This window comes from Physella acuta, unplaced genomic scaffold, assembly GCF_028476545.2.
Source record: "Physella acuta isolate Inbredline_101_S28 unplaced genomic scaffold, ASM2847654v3 ptg002049l, whole genome shotgun sequence".
Lineage (NCBI taxonomy): Eukaryota > Metazoa > Mollusca > Gastropoda > Physidae > Physella > Physella acuta.
The window spans coordinates 11352-33166 of NW_026733552.1; the positions used below are offsets into that span (position 1 = coordinate 11352).

A 21815-nucleotide genomic window follows, 5' to 3' on the forward strand; every position below is an offset into this window, starting at 1 on the left:
GCCGTCCATCTGGGTCAGTTAGGCATGGCCGTCCATCTGGGTCAATTAGACATGGCCGTCCATCTGGGTCACCTATCTGCTCCATCCGCTTATCAAGCTGTATGTTAGAGAATATTTGACCACAGCAGTGTCTAATTGGTAGTGTGTTTGTATGTGTGGGTGTGTGTGTGTGCGTGATTGTGTGTGTGTGTGTGTGTGGCTTGTTGTATATGTGGATCATATAACGATCGATTTTATCATAACGTGTATTATTTTTGAATTGTCAAAGTGATCTAGATCCACAGATGGATTCATTTCACTTTTTGTGAAAGGAATACTGTTGAGTTATGCCCTTGTCCTCTTGTGAAGGGAATACTTTTGAGTTATGCCCTTGTCCTCTTGTGAAGGGAATACTGTTGAGTTATGCCCTTGTCCTCTTGTGAGGGAATACTTTTGAGTTATGCCCTTGTCCTCTTGTGAAGGGAATACTTTTGAGTTATGCCCTTGTCCTCTTGTGAAGGGAATACTGTTGAGTTATGCCCTTGCCCACTTGGGAAGGAAACACTGTTGAGTTAGGGGCATGACGATTGTATAAAGAAAATATTGTAGAGAGAGTTAGTGCCCTTGTTTCGAAGAATACAGGAAAGGTTACGATGGAGAGTTGGGGCGTGTGGGGGTGGGGCCGGATTGTAAGGGGAGCCGACAGAATGACTGAACGTGTCTAATGAAGAGAACATTTAACTAGAAGATTCCATCAGCTTAATGAAGATAAAACCCGACGGTTGAATAATTCAATCATTGATTAAAATGAGATTCTGTTGTGAGGTTGTCATTGTATTTTTTAGCCAAAGCTCGCGAAATGTTGTTAGTGACGTCAGAGGTGTAACATGGCCACATCGAGTGCTAGAGGCCATCATCTAGTCGCTCGGGCCATCATCTAGTCGCTCGGGCCATCAGCTAATCGCTTGGGCCATCGTTACTCCGCTTCCATCTAATTTTACCAAAGCAGCATTAGACACATTATGTGTAAAGTTTTCTTATGGAATAGATCATGGGTTTGTAGTAATTGGACCTCATGGGAGAGTTTGTTAGTAACTTTTTAACTCTACCGTGTTTAGCCCGTACGTTTTTCTGTCAAGTTAGCGTGTGTACTTGACGCTAGTAGGTTTTATTGTCAAGTTCGCGTGTGTACTTGACGCTGGTAGGTTTTATTGTCAAGTTCGAATGTGTACTTGACGCTGGTAGGTTTTATTGTCAAGTTCGAATGTGTACTTGACGCTGGGAAACTATCAGGACAATCCATCTGCAGGGGCCATGTTTGCCCCTTACTGTACTCTTGTCTTTAATTAAGTCGATCAAGATAACTTATCTCCCCTGCGTGTTGGCTCCGATTACGAAAAAAAAAAGATGGACGCCTGGATCATAAACTCGAATCGAAGTTTTAACTGGTCATATTGTATGTGGCGAGGTTTGTTGCTTTATTGGCCCGCTTCTGCTGGCGAACTGGGCCGTCTGCTCCACAAATGGTGTTTTCACATACAGGCTTTTGTCGTGGTTAATTTATGACGGTCAAATCGAGGCTTAGTTCGTATGGGGAAAAAAACGCAAGGGGCAGCACTCGTTTTGGCTTTTCTTATCACCCATTGGTAGTTGTAACGTAGGGAGTGATGTGCCCGCATCTAGGAGTAGCGACATGACCAGCCTTCACGTGTACGTAATGAGTTTGTTCTAGATCCAGATCCAGATCTAGATATCCAGTTCTTGTTGGTGTTTTCATTCCAGTAAACCTTCCATCTCCATTGGATTTACAATGTTATTCTGACTTATTTTTAACCATCTCTATTGATTCTAAATATATGTGTGATTTCAAAGTAATGTGTGTAATCCTTGAAACATTCCGTAATATTGCTTTGATCTATTATTGTTTAATGTATTATTCTTTTGATCTATTTTTTTTATTTACACATATGTCGCTCTTACTTTATGTGATTTTCTGTACATCAAATACGCTCCAACATTCGAGCTAGCTTTATGGTGTATATTTAATACTTTTCATCAACAACTTTATTTTAACATTTTCACAAAATCGTGTACACATAATTTTCGTTATTCGTCGTTAAAGTTTGATCAATGTTAAGATATCATGTGTCATTAAATGTTTTCCTGGCCCTCCTAACGGAAATGTTTCTTCTCCTCAGATTTGTCTAGTGTGACCGAAGACTTAACGAACCACTGAAAGAAACTAAAGTACAACTCCCTAGGATCGATATTTCGGTATCGGATTGGTCCGGCCTAACTAAATAAAAGGAAAAAAAAATACAACGTTATAACCGTTCGGAATCGATTCAAAAATTCTTTGACGTCAGAGGGCGCTACAGTTGTGTAAGGACAAACGCACGTGCTGTATTTTGCTCACCTTTCAGTGAATACCTTGTTTCTTCTGGCTACGTGTATCGCTGCAGACATTCTCAAAGGTCAACTGTTCTCTGCCCCCGTGTGAGTACACATTCGCTCACCCTCCGTTGATAGTTTGGTCTACAACAAGGTACTCACCATGCACGTGGAGATTTCGGTAGCGCTCAACTTCGTCATCTCCTACCTGTACAACAAGCTGCCCCGGCGGCGGGTCGACCTGTTCGGGGAGGAGCTGGAGATTGGCCTGAAGGAGAAGTTCCAGGGCCACTGGTACCCGGACCGGCCGTCCAAGGGCTCCGGGTACCGCTGTGTCAAGGGCAACGGGGACGAGGTGGACCCCGTCCTGGTGGCCGCCGCCCTCAAGGCCGGCCTTGACATTGTCGAGGTCAAGAGCTACCTGCCAGAGGATCTCACTCTGTGGATTGACCCCTCAGAGGTCAGCTACAAGATCGGCGAGAAGGGCATGGTCAAGGTTTTGTACTCGGATAAAAAAGACGATGACGGAAACGACAATGTGGACAAAGAGGTCCAGGCCGCTAGCCGGACCTTCAACCCAGAGGCTCAAACCTTCAACCCTGAGGCTCAAACCTTCACCCCAGAGTCCCAGGTCTTCACCCCTGACGTGCTGGCCTTCACGCCTGACGTCACAGCGTTCTGCTCCGACTCGACCCAGTCGTTCCAGCCCATTGACTCCCTCTCATCCTCGCTGTCCAACCTCAGCCTCTCCCCCTCCTCCCCGGTACCCCCGGGCTCCTGGAGCACCGCCACCTCACCATCATCCAACCTCTTCAACTCGGCGCTCAACACCGCGATGGTCCCCCCGGGGCTGCTCGGGCCCCGCCCCAACAGCTCCCACCGTCAGCAGTTCACGGCCGCCATGTTCGCCCAAACCAAGTTCGGCTCCACCAAGCTGAAGACCCAGGTCAAGCGACCCAACCGACTTTCGCCAACCGAGTTCGGCAACTACTTTCGACAACAGCAGAGGAGCTACGCCGGTCCCCAGCGCCCGAGGTCACTGTCCCCACGTGACCCGCGGGTCGAGTTCCTAATGGACCAGCAGCAGCGCATGATGATGCAGCAGCAGCAGATGTCGCCGTCGCATCCCTTCGGTCCTCAGTTCCAGCACCAGCTGTCTCCCACGGGGGTCTACCCGGAGTTTCTTCGTCAGCATTCGTCAGGTATTTCCTCGCCACACTCTTCCCCACACCTCTCCCCCCACATGTCCCCACACATGTCCCCACAAGGCAACGGTCCAGCTTTCCAAGACCTCATCCAGTCCAGCCCCAGTATCGCCAGCCACCCCTCCCCTCCCGTCAACCCCATCTCCCGCCCCAACACTCTCTCCCACACTGGACGTCTGTCTGGCTTCCCCAGCCTCAACAACTCAATGGCCAGCTCAGCGTCGCATCAAGGCTCACAGATGGCCATGTTCTCGCCTGATGGCCACAAATCTTTCGTCGATGGCCTCAACGTGGCCCCTGTCAACTACCCCAACAGCCTGCAACATCTCCTGATGGCCAACTAAAACCCCAACCCAAACTGCTTCTCTCTGATGGCCAACTAAAACCCCAACCCAAACTGCTTGTCTCTGACTGCGTTAGAATTAACAATTGCTTCAGTATAAGGACTTCGGAGACCAAACCACCAAAACAAACGTCATACCGAGGTGCTCAGATCTCCTGCCGTGACGTCATGCTCAAGTCTCGTGCAAGTCGTAACCAAAATATTACGTCACCCCATTAACCCTCCCAAGCCCAATTATTATTTCATTTATTTTTTTATTGTTAACCTGTAAGTACTTTTATATAAATGATATTTCCATATATACATATATTTATTTATTTTGGATTCAATTCCTTTTTTCCATCAAGATTCGCGAAACTTTCGTACCTACATCATCATGTATTCCTTAGAACTACGTCATCATGTTTTCCTTAGAACTACGTCATCATGTATTCCTTAGAACTACGTCATCAAACCGCTTGGTATTGGAAGCTCACTGGCTCTTCGTTTATCCTTTCTTTAGACCTAAGTCTGTAACCTTGACCTTTTCAGTTGTTTTCTTGTCAGCGCTGGTTGCGAGTCCAATTCTGGCGGATGTACGAGAGACGTGCCCAGCAACTCAACTCCCGGACCTTTTGTTGTGTCCGGCTTGCAATGGTTTCTGTGCCATTCATCTTAGGAACTGTTTCTCTGCCTTTGTTAGTAGGTGGCGTCTGTGTTGTAGTGTGTGACGTCAGTGTTGTGATGGGTGACGTCAGTGTTGTAGTGTGTGACGTCAGTGTTGTGCTGGGTGACGTCAGTGTTGTGATAGGTGACGTCAGTGTTGTGCTGTGTGACGTCAATATTGTGATTGATGACGTCAGTGTTGTGTTAGGCCTATAGTGACGTCTCTGTTGTGATGGTCTTATGGACAGCTGTCGACTGAAGCTGTTTAGTTGTTTGAAAACTTTTTCTTTATTTTTTAATTGCCCTTGTTGGCTACTGTCTCGCATCAACCTTCTCCCGTGTGTGGGTGAGAGTTATCCGCCCCTGACTGACTTTTCTCTTGTAGGTTCATTCCCTAGTCTAGCTATGTAACAAATGCCGCGCTAAATTGTCGACATCAATTTTAGAGTTTTGATATGACTTAAACATGTTAAATGCTAGCCAAAAAAAAAAGGTATTGGCTTCTATTTTGACATCTATATTGTTTGTATATCAAGCCACCTCATCTGGCATCAACCTGTAGAATATCCTGGCATATGAGAAAATGGTTGCAGAAGTCAAATTCTCAGTACCAGCGGGCATGTACATTTAACTGCTAATTTATGAAATACCAAATGTGTCATTTATTTATATTTCGCAAATCCTGTTCAATTTTTTAATACAACCATTTTTTATACAGCCCACATCTGCTAGATCTACCGAGCTCAGCATTGTGGTGTCACTGTCATACACCAACTGTTGGTGTCACTGTCATACACCAACTGTTGACGGTGTCTACTTTGTCATTCTACAACCATCAATGTTTATAAGCTGATGTTCATATTCCTTTTTAAATGGCGGTAACACATTATGTACTGAGAATATATATATATATATATATATATATATATATATATATATATATATATATATATATATATATATATATATATATCAGAGAATGACTTTATTCAATAGGATGTGTACGCAATGTGTATGGTTACTGAGTTCTATTTTGATTATAAATATTTATTCCTTTATGTTGAAGTCCAAGTGTATTTTAAATCCTAATGTCTTTCTATTTCATTCAATTCAATAACATTAAGCATTTTTTGTGATCGATCATATGTGATATCGATACCCGGAGGTATCGATACATATTTTTAACAAAATTTCCATATGTTTTGATAGGGTATCGATACCATTTTTTTCACATACCCTGTATTTTTTAGCTACCCCAGGTCCGAAACAGCTCAAGGGTAAAAGGTACGAAACTTGTCGGTTTTTCCTTGAACGTTGTCCGCTGCAATAGACGCGTATTTTGTTACACGTTTTTCAATCATATCTTCGTAGTGGTGTTTTAGCTTTGCCAGTGAAAGATGCCTTGTACGGTCTTAATTTTTTTTAGTTGTATTTGGATCTGGGGACCTCATCTGTTTCATGTATTATTATAATTACTACAATTATCATTATTATACTTATTATAATTTAATCGTCTGATTGAAATTTCACCATATTTTCTTATTTTCTTACACTTTTTTATATTATAGAAAATGCTAATTCTGTGTTGTGGTTTATATAAATATATAAATATTATATTCTATATTTTTTAACAAGTCTTGGCTATGGTCTAAAAGTAATAAAGTGAGTATGTTCTACCTCGGCTTTATTGTTTTTATTTATGCTATGTCGTTGCTTCTTTTGGTTCTTGTCTTTCTGTTTCGGTGCTATGAACTTGGTGTTTTTTTCAGAAAAAATAATTTATTCAAATAATTTTTACGAACCTGGAAAGTCCAAGGTGCAGAAGAGTTCGTTTTTGACGTTTTCAAATCAAACGCAAAAACAAATTTGTGAAGAGATTTATAAAAATTGTCTCTAAACCATTGGAACTTGGCAAAAATAATTCTATAAACCATCGGAACTTGGCAAATTTCTCTCTAATGTGGCCTTCAATAGTCCTAAATGCCTTAGCAAAACGCTAACCAAACATCAAATAACACAAAACTATTTAAAATGACAAAAAACAGCCGTCCTAATACCAACAGAACTAATACTTACCTCGCAGTGACCTATGGCCATCCACCCTTTAAAAAACAACAAACAATTCTATACACGATAGCCGCACTATTCTTTCTATTCCTGCTGTCTTCGTCATCAGTTTCTGCGTCTTAATATTTGTTTCAAATAACAAATGTCACTCACGATTATTTGGATGCCAGGCCATCAATCGATATTTTAGATCAAGTAAATAATTGGAAATGTCTGTTGTACCTTGGCTGTGCAACAAGCAAGCATCCCACGCGTAAAGCCGATGGCTCACCTAACACAAAGTTGGTCTGTTGTCTTGTTTTAATTGGCTTCTTGTGTGAGGTAACTACACTATTTTATCAGCTGAGTACTGATTTCTGCTGAGTACCAACAAAAGTATTTTATGAGCTGAGTACTGGTATCTGCTGAGTATCAATGAAAGTTTCATGAGCTGAGTACTGGTTTCTGCTGAGTGTCAGGTATTTTCGCTAAGTACCACTCACCATGAGCAAACAATGTCGATGTAAAACTGACTTATCAACGACTTTATATTGTACCGTTGTAAACTTGACAGTTTCAACCAAATGCTACCGTAACAAAAGTTAAAAAAATCTTAAAGTTTGTCATAAAGCTTAAAGTAGATTTAATGTGTGTGCAAAAAATTGCTATACTATTTAAACATAAACAGGTAAAATTTAGAAATACACAGGTAGTTTGTATACCTCGATTTGGATTTCAAATAATTATGGCTCATAACTGATGGCTCATATAAAAAAAAACACGACGTTTTCCTTAAGATTCTCTTCCCAAGCACCGAACAACAAAAAATCTGTACACTAATCTTAGAGTGTTGTTATTTTTAGATGGTCATGTGACTGTCAGCTACCTTTTTAACCAAACACGTGACTTCCGTAATTTTGGATTACCGGGTAGACAACTCCGAACCAGAAATGGCAGAAGACGCGGTCTACCACCCACTCTAGGCTGGGGGGGGGGGGGATTTCAGGCTACCACCCACTCTAGGCGGAGGGATTTCAGGTCTACCACCCACTCTAGGCGGAGGGATTTCAAAGAACTATTCCAAGCCCTGATTGGCCAGTTCTGACACGCTCCGCGCCATCGAAATTAGATTGTCTCCGCAACCCGAACAAAACTTCAAGGCTGTCGTCTCAAGCGATCGATAATCCGGGGGCTGCTTGCAGAAATAGTTCAAAGAAAACCTACGGTAATCTTAGCCTCCTCTGGGCCTGCTAAATCTGGGCAAGGAAGGGTATTGTTACACTTGGCACTAAATCTGGGCAAGGAAGGGTATTGTTACACTTGGCACTAAATCTGGGCAAGGAAGAGTATTGTTACACTTGTCACTAAATCTTGGCAAGGAAGAGTATTGTTACACTTGGCACTAAATCTGGGAAAGGAAGGGTATTGTTACACTTGGCACTAAATCTGGGAAAGGAAGGGTATTGTTACACTTGGCACTAAATCTGGGAAAGGAAGGGTATTGTTACACTTGGCACTAAATCTGGGAAAGGAAGGGTATTGTTACACTTGGCACTAAATCTGGGAAAGGAAGGGTATTGTTACACTTTACACTAAATCTGGGCAAGGAAGGGTATTGTTACGCTTCACACTAAATCTTGACATGGGAGGGAACTGTTTCTGTTTCTCACACTGTATCTGGAAATGTTTTTTTTTAGTCCAAATGTCAGGGTAAACTTTTAGATGTTGGAAAAAAAAGAACGGAGAACGCCGTTCATGTTCCATAATCGACAGTCAAGCGAAACATTGGAACACACATTTGATGACTAGAAATGTGTGGGTTGTGTTGATTTATTCACTAGCTTCCTTAGCAACTGATAGATTTTTAGATTTACGGTTCCTTGGTGTAACGCTGGTCCTAAATGACAGAGTTCTTGTTGGACGTCATTTGTGACAGTCAGTCATGTTGGACGGCTATTGTGACAGTCTGTCATGTCGGACTGATACGCTATCACTTACCACCGTGGATACAACAGACGGTTCTGTTGTACGGCACATACATGTATTTGCCACACATTGTTGTGTCTGACATACATGTTGCATGTATGACAGTCTGTCATGACAAGTGACACACAACATGACACAGAAAGCAGATTCAATCTCCCAGCTCTGGAAAAGAAAGTGGTCCTATTTATACACGATGACGCCACGAATCACCCGGGTAAAAATATCCCCAGCCATTCAATTACCCCTGGGTGGGGATGGCTACAGAACTTGATCACACTCCAGCATAGTTTCCCCGCTTCAACACAGCAGCTTTCTAATGGAATTATCATACACTTGTTACGCAAGGTCATACCGCCCACATCGTCAAGGCCAACTCGTTCGGTGGAGATCTTCTGTGGAAGAAGGAAGAAAAAGTGTTGAAACATCGATAGGGGGATAACTCTCATCAGACTTCCGGTTCTGTTTGGTTTTTTCTTCAAATAGACGCGAATAATGAAATTCTAAAGCCTTGACAGACGCCCACTTTTCGATTGCAATTTTTTTCTTTCTAAATCTTTACATTTCATTCAGAGTATTTCGAAATACCCCGAGTATCGATTACAATCGTAGGGTGGGGTGTGTATCGATTACAACACAACCACTTGATGGTCTGTTGGTCCAGCTGGGTGATCGTCTGCTCATCTTTTGTTCGACACACGAAATGTCTTCATGTCTTCTCTCTTCACACACGTGCTAGATACACAAGCCAGCAATCTACACACGTGGGGACACACGTGGACACACCCCCACTAGCCCTGACACGCATTACGCAAGACCCCCCCCCCCACCCCCACAGACACACACTGACACATACACACACGCCTTTATACTCACAACTAAATCTTACACATCAAATCGCCAATGCAGAAATAAATTTTCCCTAATGTTCACCACAAGCGACGATCGATATACTTCATGTCAGGTGTGTAAATCATTCACGTGATAACTCACACCTAGCCACACCCCCTCCCTGTAACACAGATCACATCTAGCCGTCCCCACCATCCAACCCCAGTAACATAAATCACACCTAGCCCCCCCCCCCTCCTTGTGACATAAAGCACACCTAGCCGCACCCACTCTCCCTGTATCCCTGTAGAGGCGATAACAAAACGTACTCACGCTAATGAAACACCTCCCCTCCCATAACAAAACATACTCACGCTAATGAAACACCTCCCCCTCCCCCCGTAACAAAACGTACTCACGCTAATAAAACACCTGCAACCCCCCCCCCCCCGAAACAAAACGTACTCACGCTAATGAAACACCCCCCCCCCCCCCCGAAACAAAACGTACTCACGCTAATAAAACACCTGCCAGCCCCCCCCCCCCCCCCGAAACAAAACGTACTCACGCTAATGAAACACCTCCCCCCCCCCCCGAAACAAAACGTACTCACGCTAATAAAACACCTGCCACCCCACCCCCCCCCCCCCGAAGAAAACGTACTCACGCTAATGAAACACCTGCCCCCCCCCCCCACCACCCCTTGCCACCCCCCCCCCCCCCCCCCCGCCTTCAAGCTGTGCTCACCCTAATAACCCGGGAATTTGATCGAGAACTTCGGACACGCTAATTACCAAAACACGAGGAAACTGGGACTGGCTTTTAAAAACACTTGAAAACTAAAAGTGTACGGATTCCTCAAGAGCCGCGCTATATTTTGGGTAGGGATGTAGGGGGTGGGGGGTGTCAGTTTTCCAATAACAGCAGCGGACGTGAGTTATTGATTTCTGTGGGGGTGGTCGTTTGAAGGAGATCGCCAATGGGGAAATAATGCTTTTTGTGAAGGTCATCGGGTATAGAGGGGGGGGGGGTGTTTGTTGTTGAATTTACGCTAAGGAAAAATCAAGAGCGATGGTTGTAATAAAATAATTTAATGAATGGCTGGCATTGGAATGTCAGCTCTCCAGAGGACAGCAGTTTCTTGGGGAGATAATGACAGTCATTGTGTTCGGCTGAGCAGCTCCTCCTATGTAGGGTAAAGTAGGTCGCCACACACACGCACGTCTAGAAACACACGCACGCACACGCAAGCTAATCAACACACATCCGTATAAGAAAAAAGAAACATGTTACATGAATAATGAGAGAAAAATAATACAGGTGTATGTTTTTGGAAATATGCACTTTTCAGTGACATGATTACACAGCCGGCAGCTTAGCCGCATAAATAAATAACTTTCACAATATCAAGCTTTTAACTGCACTTAATTTTTTTTTTTTAATTAATAAATAAACACACGTGTTTTATAAGCTTTCTTAACCCTACTAATCCTCAGTCCTGTAGTGGTTAAATCCATTTAATTTTTAACCTAATTTTACCCAGACTTTTTTTTTAAAACTTCAGCACTGGCTCTTATCTTAAATACAATAATTTGTTTCTAATAATATTTTTTTTTAGTTTTTTTTAAAACTACTTAATTGCTAAGGGCAGATAACCTACTTATCTAGATCAAAGGGAAGGGTGAAGACGGAAGGTGGACGAAGGTATTAATTGTTTGTTATTTTATCTGGGAGTATTAAATACGTGAAAATATAACAGAAATGGTGGGTATTGAACTAAGGCATGTCGTTATATTTTATAATTTAATAAAATCTATCACTGCACTATTGCACCCAAACTAAAAATAACAAACAGTGGTGTATTTCATCAACAACAATGATATATTGACAATATTTAACAACCTTACAGTAAGATTACATCCTTACAGTAAGATTAAAAACTAACTCAACATTCTCATGTGGTTTCATCTACATTTTTAGGAATTGCTTACTGAGGCCAAGGATAGAGGAAATATGCAAGGGGATTATATCCTCCCAACCCTGAGAGGATATAAGCACAGTGTTTAATTTCCTCGACAAGGTGTGAGAAGATTTAAACTCCTTGAGTATTTCCTCTAGCGTTGGTCGAAATAAGCACTTTATTATCTATTAAAGCTAAAACTTTGTCTTTGAGTACTTTGTTGATTTAATTAAATCAAGTTACTTGATTAAAATGTGATTGCATCCTTGGAACTTGATCTTTTGAATGTCATCTATAAAATTTTATCTTTTGAATGTCATCTATAAAAATTTGATCTTTTGAATGTCATCTATAAAATTTGATCTTTTAAATGTCACAGAAGCTGCGTCGTTAGCGTGGGCGATCTTTGACCAATCTGACGTCACAGTCAGGTGCTACAAGGTGCTCAGGTAAGCGATCGGGATTTTCCAAACAAGATTAAAATGAGAGGTCGATATTAAAAGTATTGAAATGAGAGGTCGATATTAAAAGTATTGAACACTGGTGGGCACTTGGACTTTTTGTTGTTGTCTGTCAAATTAACTTAGTGAGTCCACTACAAACAAATCATTGGGACATGTTGATGTGATTTAGTAGATTCAGTTTACGAACAAATCATTGGGACATGCTGATGTTGACTATAACTTTTCTTCGTTCTTAATTTTAGTGTTGGAAGGGATCCCCTCCAACACAATTAAGTATACGTGTCAGCTGGTTATGCGACATTGAGGCCATTGACTCCGATTTCATCCATTTATGACGCCCACTCGGGGGGGGGGGGGTCCGAAAATTATTGTATTTTGCGGACGCGTATGGACTTTAATAAGGGAAATAAGTGGATTTTTGTAGACGGGGGGGGGGGGGGGTCCAAAATTTTTTTTTATTGTGGACGTCATAAATGGATGACCCTTTTTCTTTTTGTATTTGCTTCCATAGCCTTTGTCCAACCAAGAACAAACTACAAGGCAGCAGTTGTTTAGTTTTGGAGTTGTCTCTCCTAGAAGAGTCGCTGTCCCCAGCTAACGAGCCTCATCTGCCCGAGGGTTCGAACTCGAGACTTTTTGTTTGGCAACCATGAGCTTTTACCGACACGACTACACCGACTATAACGTTCTAGAAGATACTTCACAACGGTTATACATCAAGACGGTCGTGTATTGAGATTGTTAAAAGATATCACACAACAGTTATACATCAACGGTCGTGTATTGAGATTGTTAAAAGATATCACACAACGGTTATACATCAACGGTCGTGTATTGAGATTGTTAAAAGATATCACACAACGGTTATACATCAACGGTCGTGTATTGAGATAGTTAAAAGATATCACACAACAGTTATACATCAAGATGGTCGTGTATTGAGATAGTTAAAAGATATCACACAACAGTTATACATCAAGACGGTCGTGTATTGAGATTGTTAAAAGATATCACACAACGGTTATACATCAACGGTCGTGTATTGAGATAGTTAAAAGATATCACACAACGGTTATACCTCAACAGTCGTATATCGAGACAGCTGCGTTAAGTTACACAATGATCGTACATCTAGTCGCTTACAAGATATTACACAACAGAAGTCCTAAATAGTTGAAGGATAGCTGACGTCATGATCCTAATTACACGACTAAGACGGTCTAATTACAAATGTAAAAGTGCAGGAGTCCACAGGCCGTCTGCTGACGCCCTCAAGAGAATAAAATATTTATGTAACTGGTAATTACCGCACCCCCCTCCCCCTACATAAATCAGCCTGTCTTAAGCTAAATAAGCTCCAGCAGAAAAGATAATGTTCTAGAATGTTCGTGGCGTCACTGACAGATAATACTGGTCACGACAATCTCTAGATCGTGGTCTCATTGATAGTACAACCATATATTATCTACCATTATTTGGTCGTATAGATATACATAGACATATAGTACAACCATATATTATCTACCATTATGTGATCGTCTAGATATATATAGACATATAGAACAACCATATATTATCTACCATTATGTGATCGTCAAGATGGTGGTCTATATATATATATATATATATATATATATATATATATATATATATATATATATATATATACATATTGTACAACCATATTTTATCTACCATTATGTGGTCGTCTAGATATATATAGACATATAGAACAACTATATATTATCTACCATTATGTGGTCGTCTAGATGGTGGTCTCATTGATATGACAACCATATATTATCTACCATTATGTGGTCGTCTAGATATATATAGACATGTAGCACAACCATATATTATCTACCATTATGTGGTCGTCTAGATGGTGGTCTATATATATAGACATATAGAACAACCATATATTATCTACCATTATGTGGTCGTCTAGATATATATAGACATATAGCACAACCATATATTATCTACCATTATGTGGTCGTCTAGATATATATAGACATATAGCACAACCATATATTATCTACCATTATGTGGTCGTCAAGATGGTGGTCTATATATATATATAGACATATAGAACAACCATATATTATCTACCACTATGTGGTCGTCTAGATATATATAGACATATGGAACAACCATATATTATCTACCATTATGTGGTCGTCTAGATATATATAGACATATGGAACAACCATATATTATCTACCATTATGTGGTCGTCTAGATATATATAGACATATGGAACAACCATATATTATCTACCATTATGTGGTCGTCTAGATATATATAGACATATGGAACAACCATATATTAAATACCATTATGTGGTGTGTAGGGGAGTCAGTCGTGAGTTTTTTCAAGGTCAGATAACTCTACACGACTGTGCTCTGTAAAACATCGGTCAATTATTCAAAGTCAATAACATGTACTACCCCAGCGGTTCTATTAATGTAGACAGGGACACATGTAGTTGTATACAAGTGGTTCTCATACTGTAGGGGCAGGGACACATGTAGTTGTATACAAGTGGTTCTCATACTGTAGGGGCAGGGACACATGTAGTTGTATACAAGTGGTTCTCATACTGTAGGGGCAGGGACACATGTAGTTGTATACAAGTGGTTCTCATACTGTAGGGGCATGGACATATGTAGTTGTATACAAGTGGTTCTCATACTGTAGGGACAGGGACACATGTAGTTGTATACAAGTGGTTCAAGCGAGGACAGTTTGAGGACATTACGAGGACCAAGTGAGGACATTACGAGGACCAAGTGAGGACATTACGAGGACCACGTTAGAACAACCACAACAACTAACGCACAGATACGGCATGTGTTTATGATTGACACGACCTGACCTGATTTTAAGTTAAACTACCAGGTCAGACCGATATAATTAGAGGGCTGGTGATTAAAATTAAGTCACTGATTACACGTTAGGAACACAAGCATATGTTCTACAGAACAATGACGCATTACAAGAGTATGTTTTGTCTCCAAACTCGTTACATCTGTATTTTTGTGCATATATATGTAACTGGGGTAGGCCTAACTACCAGTTACAAATGATAACGAACGAGAACCCGAGACACAGTGTTGGTCTGATGCAACCGATAACAGGTGGCTTATTGGGTCGGGCTGATAACAACCTCAAAGCCGGCGCGTGCTATTTTGGGAAACGGTATTCAGACGGCCTGTCAACTTTGATGGATAGGACGCAGATGTTATTTTACGGTCTGTACGTTTGAACTACGCAACTGGTGGTCGGAGATCGAGTACAAGTATCGATTACGGAGGAATACAAGTACGGGGACGAGTACGGATACAAGGCATAAATAGGAGGGCACGGCAGGACTCGTTCTCTCTCTTCCCGTTTCAGCGAGCTCTCTTCCATCTTCATCGCTCGCTTAGATCAGTCAGTCTGTGTGACTATGTCAAGTCGGTTATAGAACGGGTTAGCCGTATTGTGTTAAGGAGGATTATAGACATGTGGATTCAGTTATATAAAGCCTAGTGAAGGACTGTTAGGGGTCAGTTGATTCAGACTATTATTGAGAAGCATTCCTGTTGATTTATTGTGTTATTATGAAGCATTTCTTGATTCATGTAATAAAGGATCAATAGCGAACCTGCATCTTGAGTATCTATACTGTGGTCAATGTTGTCTAGAATGAGTGGTTAAACTCGTTAACACGTGGCACTACAGGCAATTAGGTCTCATTACATGTGGCGTTGCGAGCATGGTAACTGTTGGCTCGTTACAATTGGCGTTGTCGGCAGGATAAATGTTCGCTCGTCACAATTGGCGCTGCGAGCAGGGTCACATTTGGCGCTGCGAGTAGCCTAGGTCACATTTGGCGTCGTCGGACAGGATGAATTCAACTAGACTTGCCGTTTAAGGCACCTATAGTCAACCTTGTGCATAACTGTGTTTAGTGTGTGTGTGAATTCGGACATTCAGGAACTGTGAAAATTGAGGAACGAGGAAAAATTTTTCATACACACACGGTAAGAAAGAACTCTTTTTTTTTAGTACTTAAGGAAGAAAATGTCTACTCTGGACGAGAAGCAGACCCACATAGTGGTCCTACCCAGAGAGTCCCATATTAACAAATTTTACGGGGACGGAGATCCAACTTTAACCAACAGGTTCAGTGAAGAGGTCAAAGCGGCCTGGGCCTCGAGACATATGTCACCTGAGGAAAGATTAAGACTGCTGATGGGCAGTATAGGTGAAACGGTTAGGGCAGAGGTTAAGTGCCACGATAGGACCGTCCAATCAGATCCAGATAAGGTGCTAGATCTGATTATGGAGACCTTTGGGGAGAGACGGTCGGGAGTGCAACTGCTATCGGGATTCGTGGGCTTAAAGCAGAGAATGGCGGAGAGTGTGATGGAGTACTCACACAGGATGAACAGGGCCTTTGATTTGGTAAAGGGCAAATCACCGGACATTGATGTACGCCTACTGAGGGACCATTTCATCGAGGGGCTAGCAACCCCGATCTTAAGGAGAGAGTTGAAAGAGGAGGTCCACAAAGACCCGCAGTTGACCTTCCTTCAGGTCAGGAACTCAGCGATCCGCAGGTCCGAGGATGAGGACCAATCGAACTGTTCGGTGGACAAAGTCTCTGTGCCTGAACAGAGACAATCCCCACCCACAGGGGCCGACACGATGGAGACCATGATGGCTCAACTGTTGGCCCACCTAGAGAAGGTTGACCAACGTTTGGAGAGGTTGGAAAGCAGGTCAACAGCTGAGAATCAGGAAAAGAACGGGACAAAACAGGGACGGGTTGGACGGCCGCGTCCTGCCAAGCCATCACTCCAATGGACGGCAGACGGTCGACCAATTTGTTTGTCTTGTTCACAACCCGGACATATGGCACGGTACTGTCCGGTGAAACGATCGCCCTCTGTACGGCAGGTCAAGGCTACAGAGCGGCGAGGTAATGACTTAGTAAACAAAATGACAAAGAAACACAGTAAGGAGAAAAAGAAAGGCAAAACACAACTAATGGAAAAAATGAACTGTGAAATGAACTTGAATGTTGAAAAGTTTCAAGTGAACAATTTGTTGGTAGAGAAAAATGATGATAAGAAGAAAATTGGTAGACTTAATAAAGGAATTCAAAGTCTAACCAGGAAACTGGATAGGAAAAGTTCATGCAAATTAAAGGCACAGGAGAAATGTTCATCTTTAGAGTGTCTGTTATCGGAAGAAGTAAATAAAAATAGTGGACAACAGAACAGTGTTGGCAAACTAGAAAAATTATCAGATATTGAAAAAGAACTTCAAATTACAGCAAGGTTGGGATCCATCGAACAGCGATGGGCAGCAGAATTGGCACTCTTTGACCTGGAGAGAAAATATCGCCCAGGGCAGTCCAATGGTAATGCTGACGCGTTATCAAGGAATCCTTACGAGAAACCGGGTAATGAGGAAGAAACGCTGACAGGAATATGTGAGGTCAGAGCGTCAACAGATATCCCTCATGGGGTACAAGTGATGCAGAACGGGCAGACCGGGGTGGAGCACATATCCACGGAACCCGAACATATGGACAGTAGTGATTTTAATTGCCTTAATCACCAAAAGATAAGAGATGCCCAGAGAACGGATAGTGGCTTACAACCGCTATTGAAACACGTCCAGGAACAAAAATTCCCAGGAAGGAGGGAAAGAGAACAATTTGGTCGAGAAACAAAGAAAATACTGAGTCAGTGGAACCGTCTCAGTATAAAGGATGGTGTTCTCATGCGGAGAATTCATGACCAAATTGATGGCACAATACACCAGGTGGTGGTGCCGGGACAATTACGAGGAGAAGTGCTAAGGTTGGCACATGACAGGGCAGGACACCAGGGTCAGGACAGAACCCACAAAATATTACGACGGAGGTGTTACTGGCCCAATATGGAAATGGAGGTCAAACGCCATTGTGAGGCTTGTGTGAGGTGTCAGCATGCGAAAATGCCAGTTGTCAAAATGAGACAGCCATCAGGACACCTACTAGCGACAAAACCACTAGAGATTGTGGCTATGGACTTTACGTCGTTGGAGCAATCATCGGATGGGACGGAACATGTGTTGGTAATGACTGATGTATTCACCAAATGGACGGTGGCGGTGCCCACGCGAGATCAGACCGCCAAAACAGTGGCAAAGGTCTTATTACAACATTGGTTCATCAAATATGGCATACCAAGACAATTACACTCTGACCAAGGAAGGGCTTTCGAGTCAGAAGTAATTAACCAACTGTGCAGCCACTACGGGATCAACAAATCTAGAACAACCACATTTAATCCGAAAGGAAACGGACAGTGTGAACGGTTCAACCGCAGCATGCATGATTTGCTGCGTACGCTAGAACCTGAACAGAAAAAACGTTGGCCTGATTTTCTCCCAGAGTTGGTATATCTATACAACTGCACACCACATGCCACAACCGGCTTTTCGCCATACATGTTGCTGTTCGGACGGGAGGCTCGACTCCCTCTTGATTTGTTCCTAGGAAAAAGGGAGAGTATGACTGGCTCATACACCGCACTGGAATATGTGAATGAACATATGAGAAGAATTAGAGAAATGTACAGGGTAGTACAGGAAAGACTAGAACATGAATCTCGGCGAAGGGAACCGCCGATACAGACGAAGGACCCGCCACTCAAACTGAATGACAGGGTATTACTGCGTAGCCACCCGTTAGGCAGAAACAAAATCCACGATCTCTGGGGACAGGAGATATGGCAAGTCGTGGAGATGCCTAAAGTAGCAGGTGGCCCCTTTAAGATAAGACCCATCGATCACGCCAAACCGGATCGGTGGGCGAATATTGCTCAATTAAAGAAATATTGGAATAGGCAAGAAAAGCAGTTACACACACAGAAACCCAAGACAATTAGGGAACCGGAAGTTATAACGGAAATTCACATACCCATTCCGGAACCATATCACCATCAACAGAACAACAGCGATACGCAAGGGGAGGATACCGGCAACAATGAGGATCCCGGTCCCTCCAGAAGCAGAGAGACAGTAGACCATCAGATAAGTGGTCCGCGGAGAAGTTTAAGGAACAGAAGGAATACGAAATTTTTTGTCAGCAACCATCAATTCTTTCATGGTCGCGCTGGTATGAAAACAGACTGTTCAAAGAGCTATAGAAGTGAACTGGTGAAGGCACCAAATGGAAAGGGTGGATGTGAATTCTAGAACTGTTTTGTGTCTCAGAAAGATGATGTAGACACAGTTGATATGTGAAATGGGTAGAACTGTCAATCGTATACGAATGGAACGTCGTGGACAGTGAGTAGAACAATAGATTTTTTTTTTTACGACTGTGCGATTGACTTTGGAGGAGTGCACCTGCCAGGCGTTGTTTGTGGTTGAAAACACACAAAAAAAGCAGGGGTGGATGTAACTGGGGTAGGCCTAACTACCAGTTACAAATGATAACGAACGAGAACCCGAGACACAGTGTTGGTCTGATGCAACCGATAACAGGTGGCTTATTGGGTCGGGCTGATAACAACCTCAAAGCCGGCGCGTGCTATTTTGGGAAACGGTATTCAGACGGCCTGTCAACTTTGATGGATAGGACGCAGATGTTATTTTACGGTCTGTACGTTTGAACTACGCAACTGGTGGTCGGAGATCGAGTACAAGTATCGATTACGGAGGAATACAAGTACGGGGACGAGTACGGATACAAGGCATAAATAGGAGGGCACGGCAGGACTCGTTCTCTCTCTTCCCGTTTCAGCGAGCTCTCTTCCATCTTCATCGCTCGCTTAGATCAGTCAGTCTGTGTGACTATGTCAAGTCGGTTATAGAACGGGTTAGCCGTATTGTGTTAAGGAGGATTATAGACATGTGGATTCAGTTATATAAAGCCTAGTGAAGGACTGTTAGGGGTCAGTTGATTCAGACTATTATTGAGAAGCATTCCTGTTGATTTATTGTGTTATTATGAAGCATTTCTTGATTCATGTAATAAAGGATCAATAGCGAACCTGCATCTTGAGTATCTATACTGTGGTCAATGTTGTCTAGAATGAGTGGTTAAACTCGTTAACACGTGGCACTACAGGCAATTAGGTCTCATTACATGTGGCGTTGCGAGCATGGTAACTGTTGGCTCGTTACAATTGGCGTTGTCGGCAGGATAAATGTTCGCTCGTCACAATTGGCGCTGCGAGCAGGGTCACATTTGGCGCTGCGAGTAGCCTAGGTCACATTTATATATATATATATATATATATATATATATATATATATATATATATATATATATATATATATATATATATATATATATATATATATATATATATATATGTATATATATATTTCTATGCGCATGAATTTGTATAATTAATTGTACGAGCCGGCCCGCGGCATAACATACGCCGCTATTTAGTTGTTTCTAATTTTCAATAATTCATAACTTGTGAATTCGACAGTACCAACGCTGACACTGAAAATATTTCTTTAAAACACTATAAGTAGCTCGTTAAGGACCATAACCCCCTCCCCCCTTCCCCCTACGTTTAAAATCGTTGGCTCTGCTTGTAAACATTTAGAGTGAACACAGCTCACTAAAACCATGTAGGGGTGGGGAGGTAGGGAGAGCGTTTGCAGCTTGTTTTCTAACGGCTCGAAGAAGAGAATTATATATATAGATATGCATGATTGTGTATGTGCGTGGACGTGTACGTGTATATGTATGTATGTATACATATTTTTTTAAATTTATAATTATATGTTAATGATTCCACTAAGAGTTAAATTATTCTAATTAAATCTAAATTAATAACACATACAATATAAGAGAGTGTACTTTATTAGCCTGTTCCACCTTGACCTTACAATACCAGCAAATTGTTTTATAAAGCAGATCCAATGTTCCAGTGTTAAGAGCATGACTACTAGTGCTCTAGTTTCTACCAGCTGTTACTAGTCTTTATTCCTTGTCTGTCTGTAACGGGTCACATGACTCCCGTCTTTCAACAATTCAACAAAAAATTAATTATTTTAATATTTAATTATTTTTATGTTTGATGTAAAAAAAAACGCGTTTTAATATTTAAATTAATGATTACAATTTTTACGCCGTCTAAAAATGTTTTTTATTTAAACGGAAATAACCTTGAATTAATACTAAATTAGCGGAGCTTCCCAAACATCTATTTTTAGATTTGTCTTTAATATTTTTGTTCAAAACCAGGGGTCTCCAAACTACGGCCCGCGGGCCGGATGCGGCCCGCGAGGTCCTCTCATCCGGCCCGCGGAGCTCTTTTTGTCCACGGAAAAAAACGTTTGTTGATGATGGCTGATGAGCTTTGCCCAAAAAAATCAGACATGCCTGGAAGAAACTGGCCCCCGAACTGAAATTTGATAGGTAATGCGGCCCTCGGACTGAAAAGTTTGGAGACCCCTGTTCAAAACGAATGAATGCCGTCTAAGGTGGGTTTATAATATTTATATTATATGAATTTTGTCTGAGGTATGAACCGGAAGTGAACATATGACCATCAGAGTTTGCTCGTTTGGCCAGGTATGTTGTCGTTTGTCAAAGTAGTAATGAATCAAGTGTGGCACATTGTGATTTTAGCTTCCGGTGTAAAGTAGCGTAGACACACGGCAGTGCTGATGTAACCGTGTGACGTAACGGCGTGACGTAACGGTGTTATTTACATTTTAGAACAGTGAATAACCGCACATAGTGGATAAGTGATTATATGTTGGACAGGGTTTCTTTCAGAATATTTTTTCGTTGTGGCAGAGGGGGCACTTCAAACTTCCTGGAGGGGGGGGGGGGTTACTTTACTTCTTCCTGTAGTGGCGGACACTAATGAGATGGGCGGGGTTGCTTTACTTCTTCCTGTTATGGACGGACTGCCTTATAACGACGTTATGGACGGACTGCCTTATAACGACGT

At 42.1% G+C, this 21815-nt stretch overlaps 1 protein-coding gene across 2 annotated transcripts; it reads left to right on the plus strand.

The window, feature by feature from the left end:
* The first annotated feature begins 1602 nt into the window (after positions 1-1602).
* On the plus strand, positions 1603-6239 carry LOC131931891 (protein Tob1-like). Of its 2 annotated transcripts, none has more exons than XM_059288719.1 (2): positions 1603-1689; positions 2178-6239. In XM_059288719.1, the coding sequence occupies exon 2, from the start codon at positions 2534-2536 to the stop codon at positions 3917-3919; it is 1386 nt and encodes a 461-aa protein (XP_059144702.1). In that variant the 5' UTR covers positions 1603-1689; positions 2178-2533; the 3' UTR covers positions 3920-6239. The 2 variants fall into 2 exon arrangements, with proteins under 2 accessions (XP_059144702.1, XP_059144703.1); XM_059288720.1 differs by lacking the exon at positions 1603-1689 and adding an exon at positions 1751-1850.
* Positions 6240-21815: the final 15576 nt, after the last annotated feature.

Excerpts from the sequence above, each read along its gene's own strand:
- LOC131931891 (XM_059288719.1), top strand. The coding sequence starts at position 2,534 with ATGCACGTGGAGATTTCGGTAGCGCTCAACTTCGTCATCTCCTACCTG.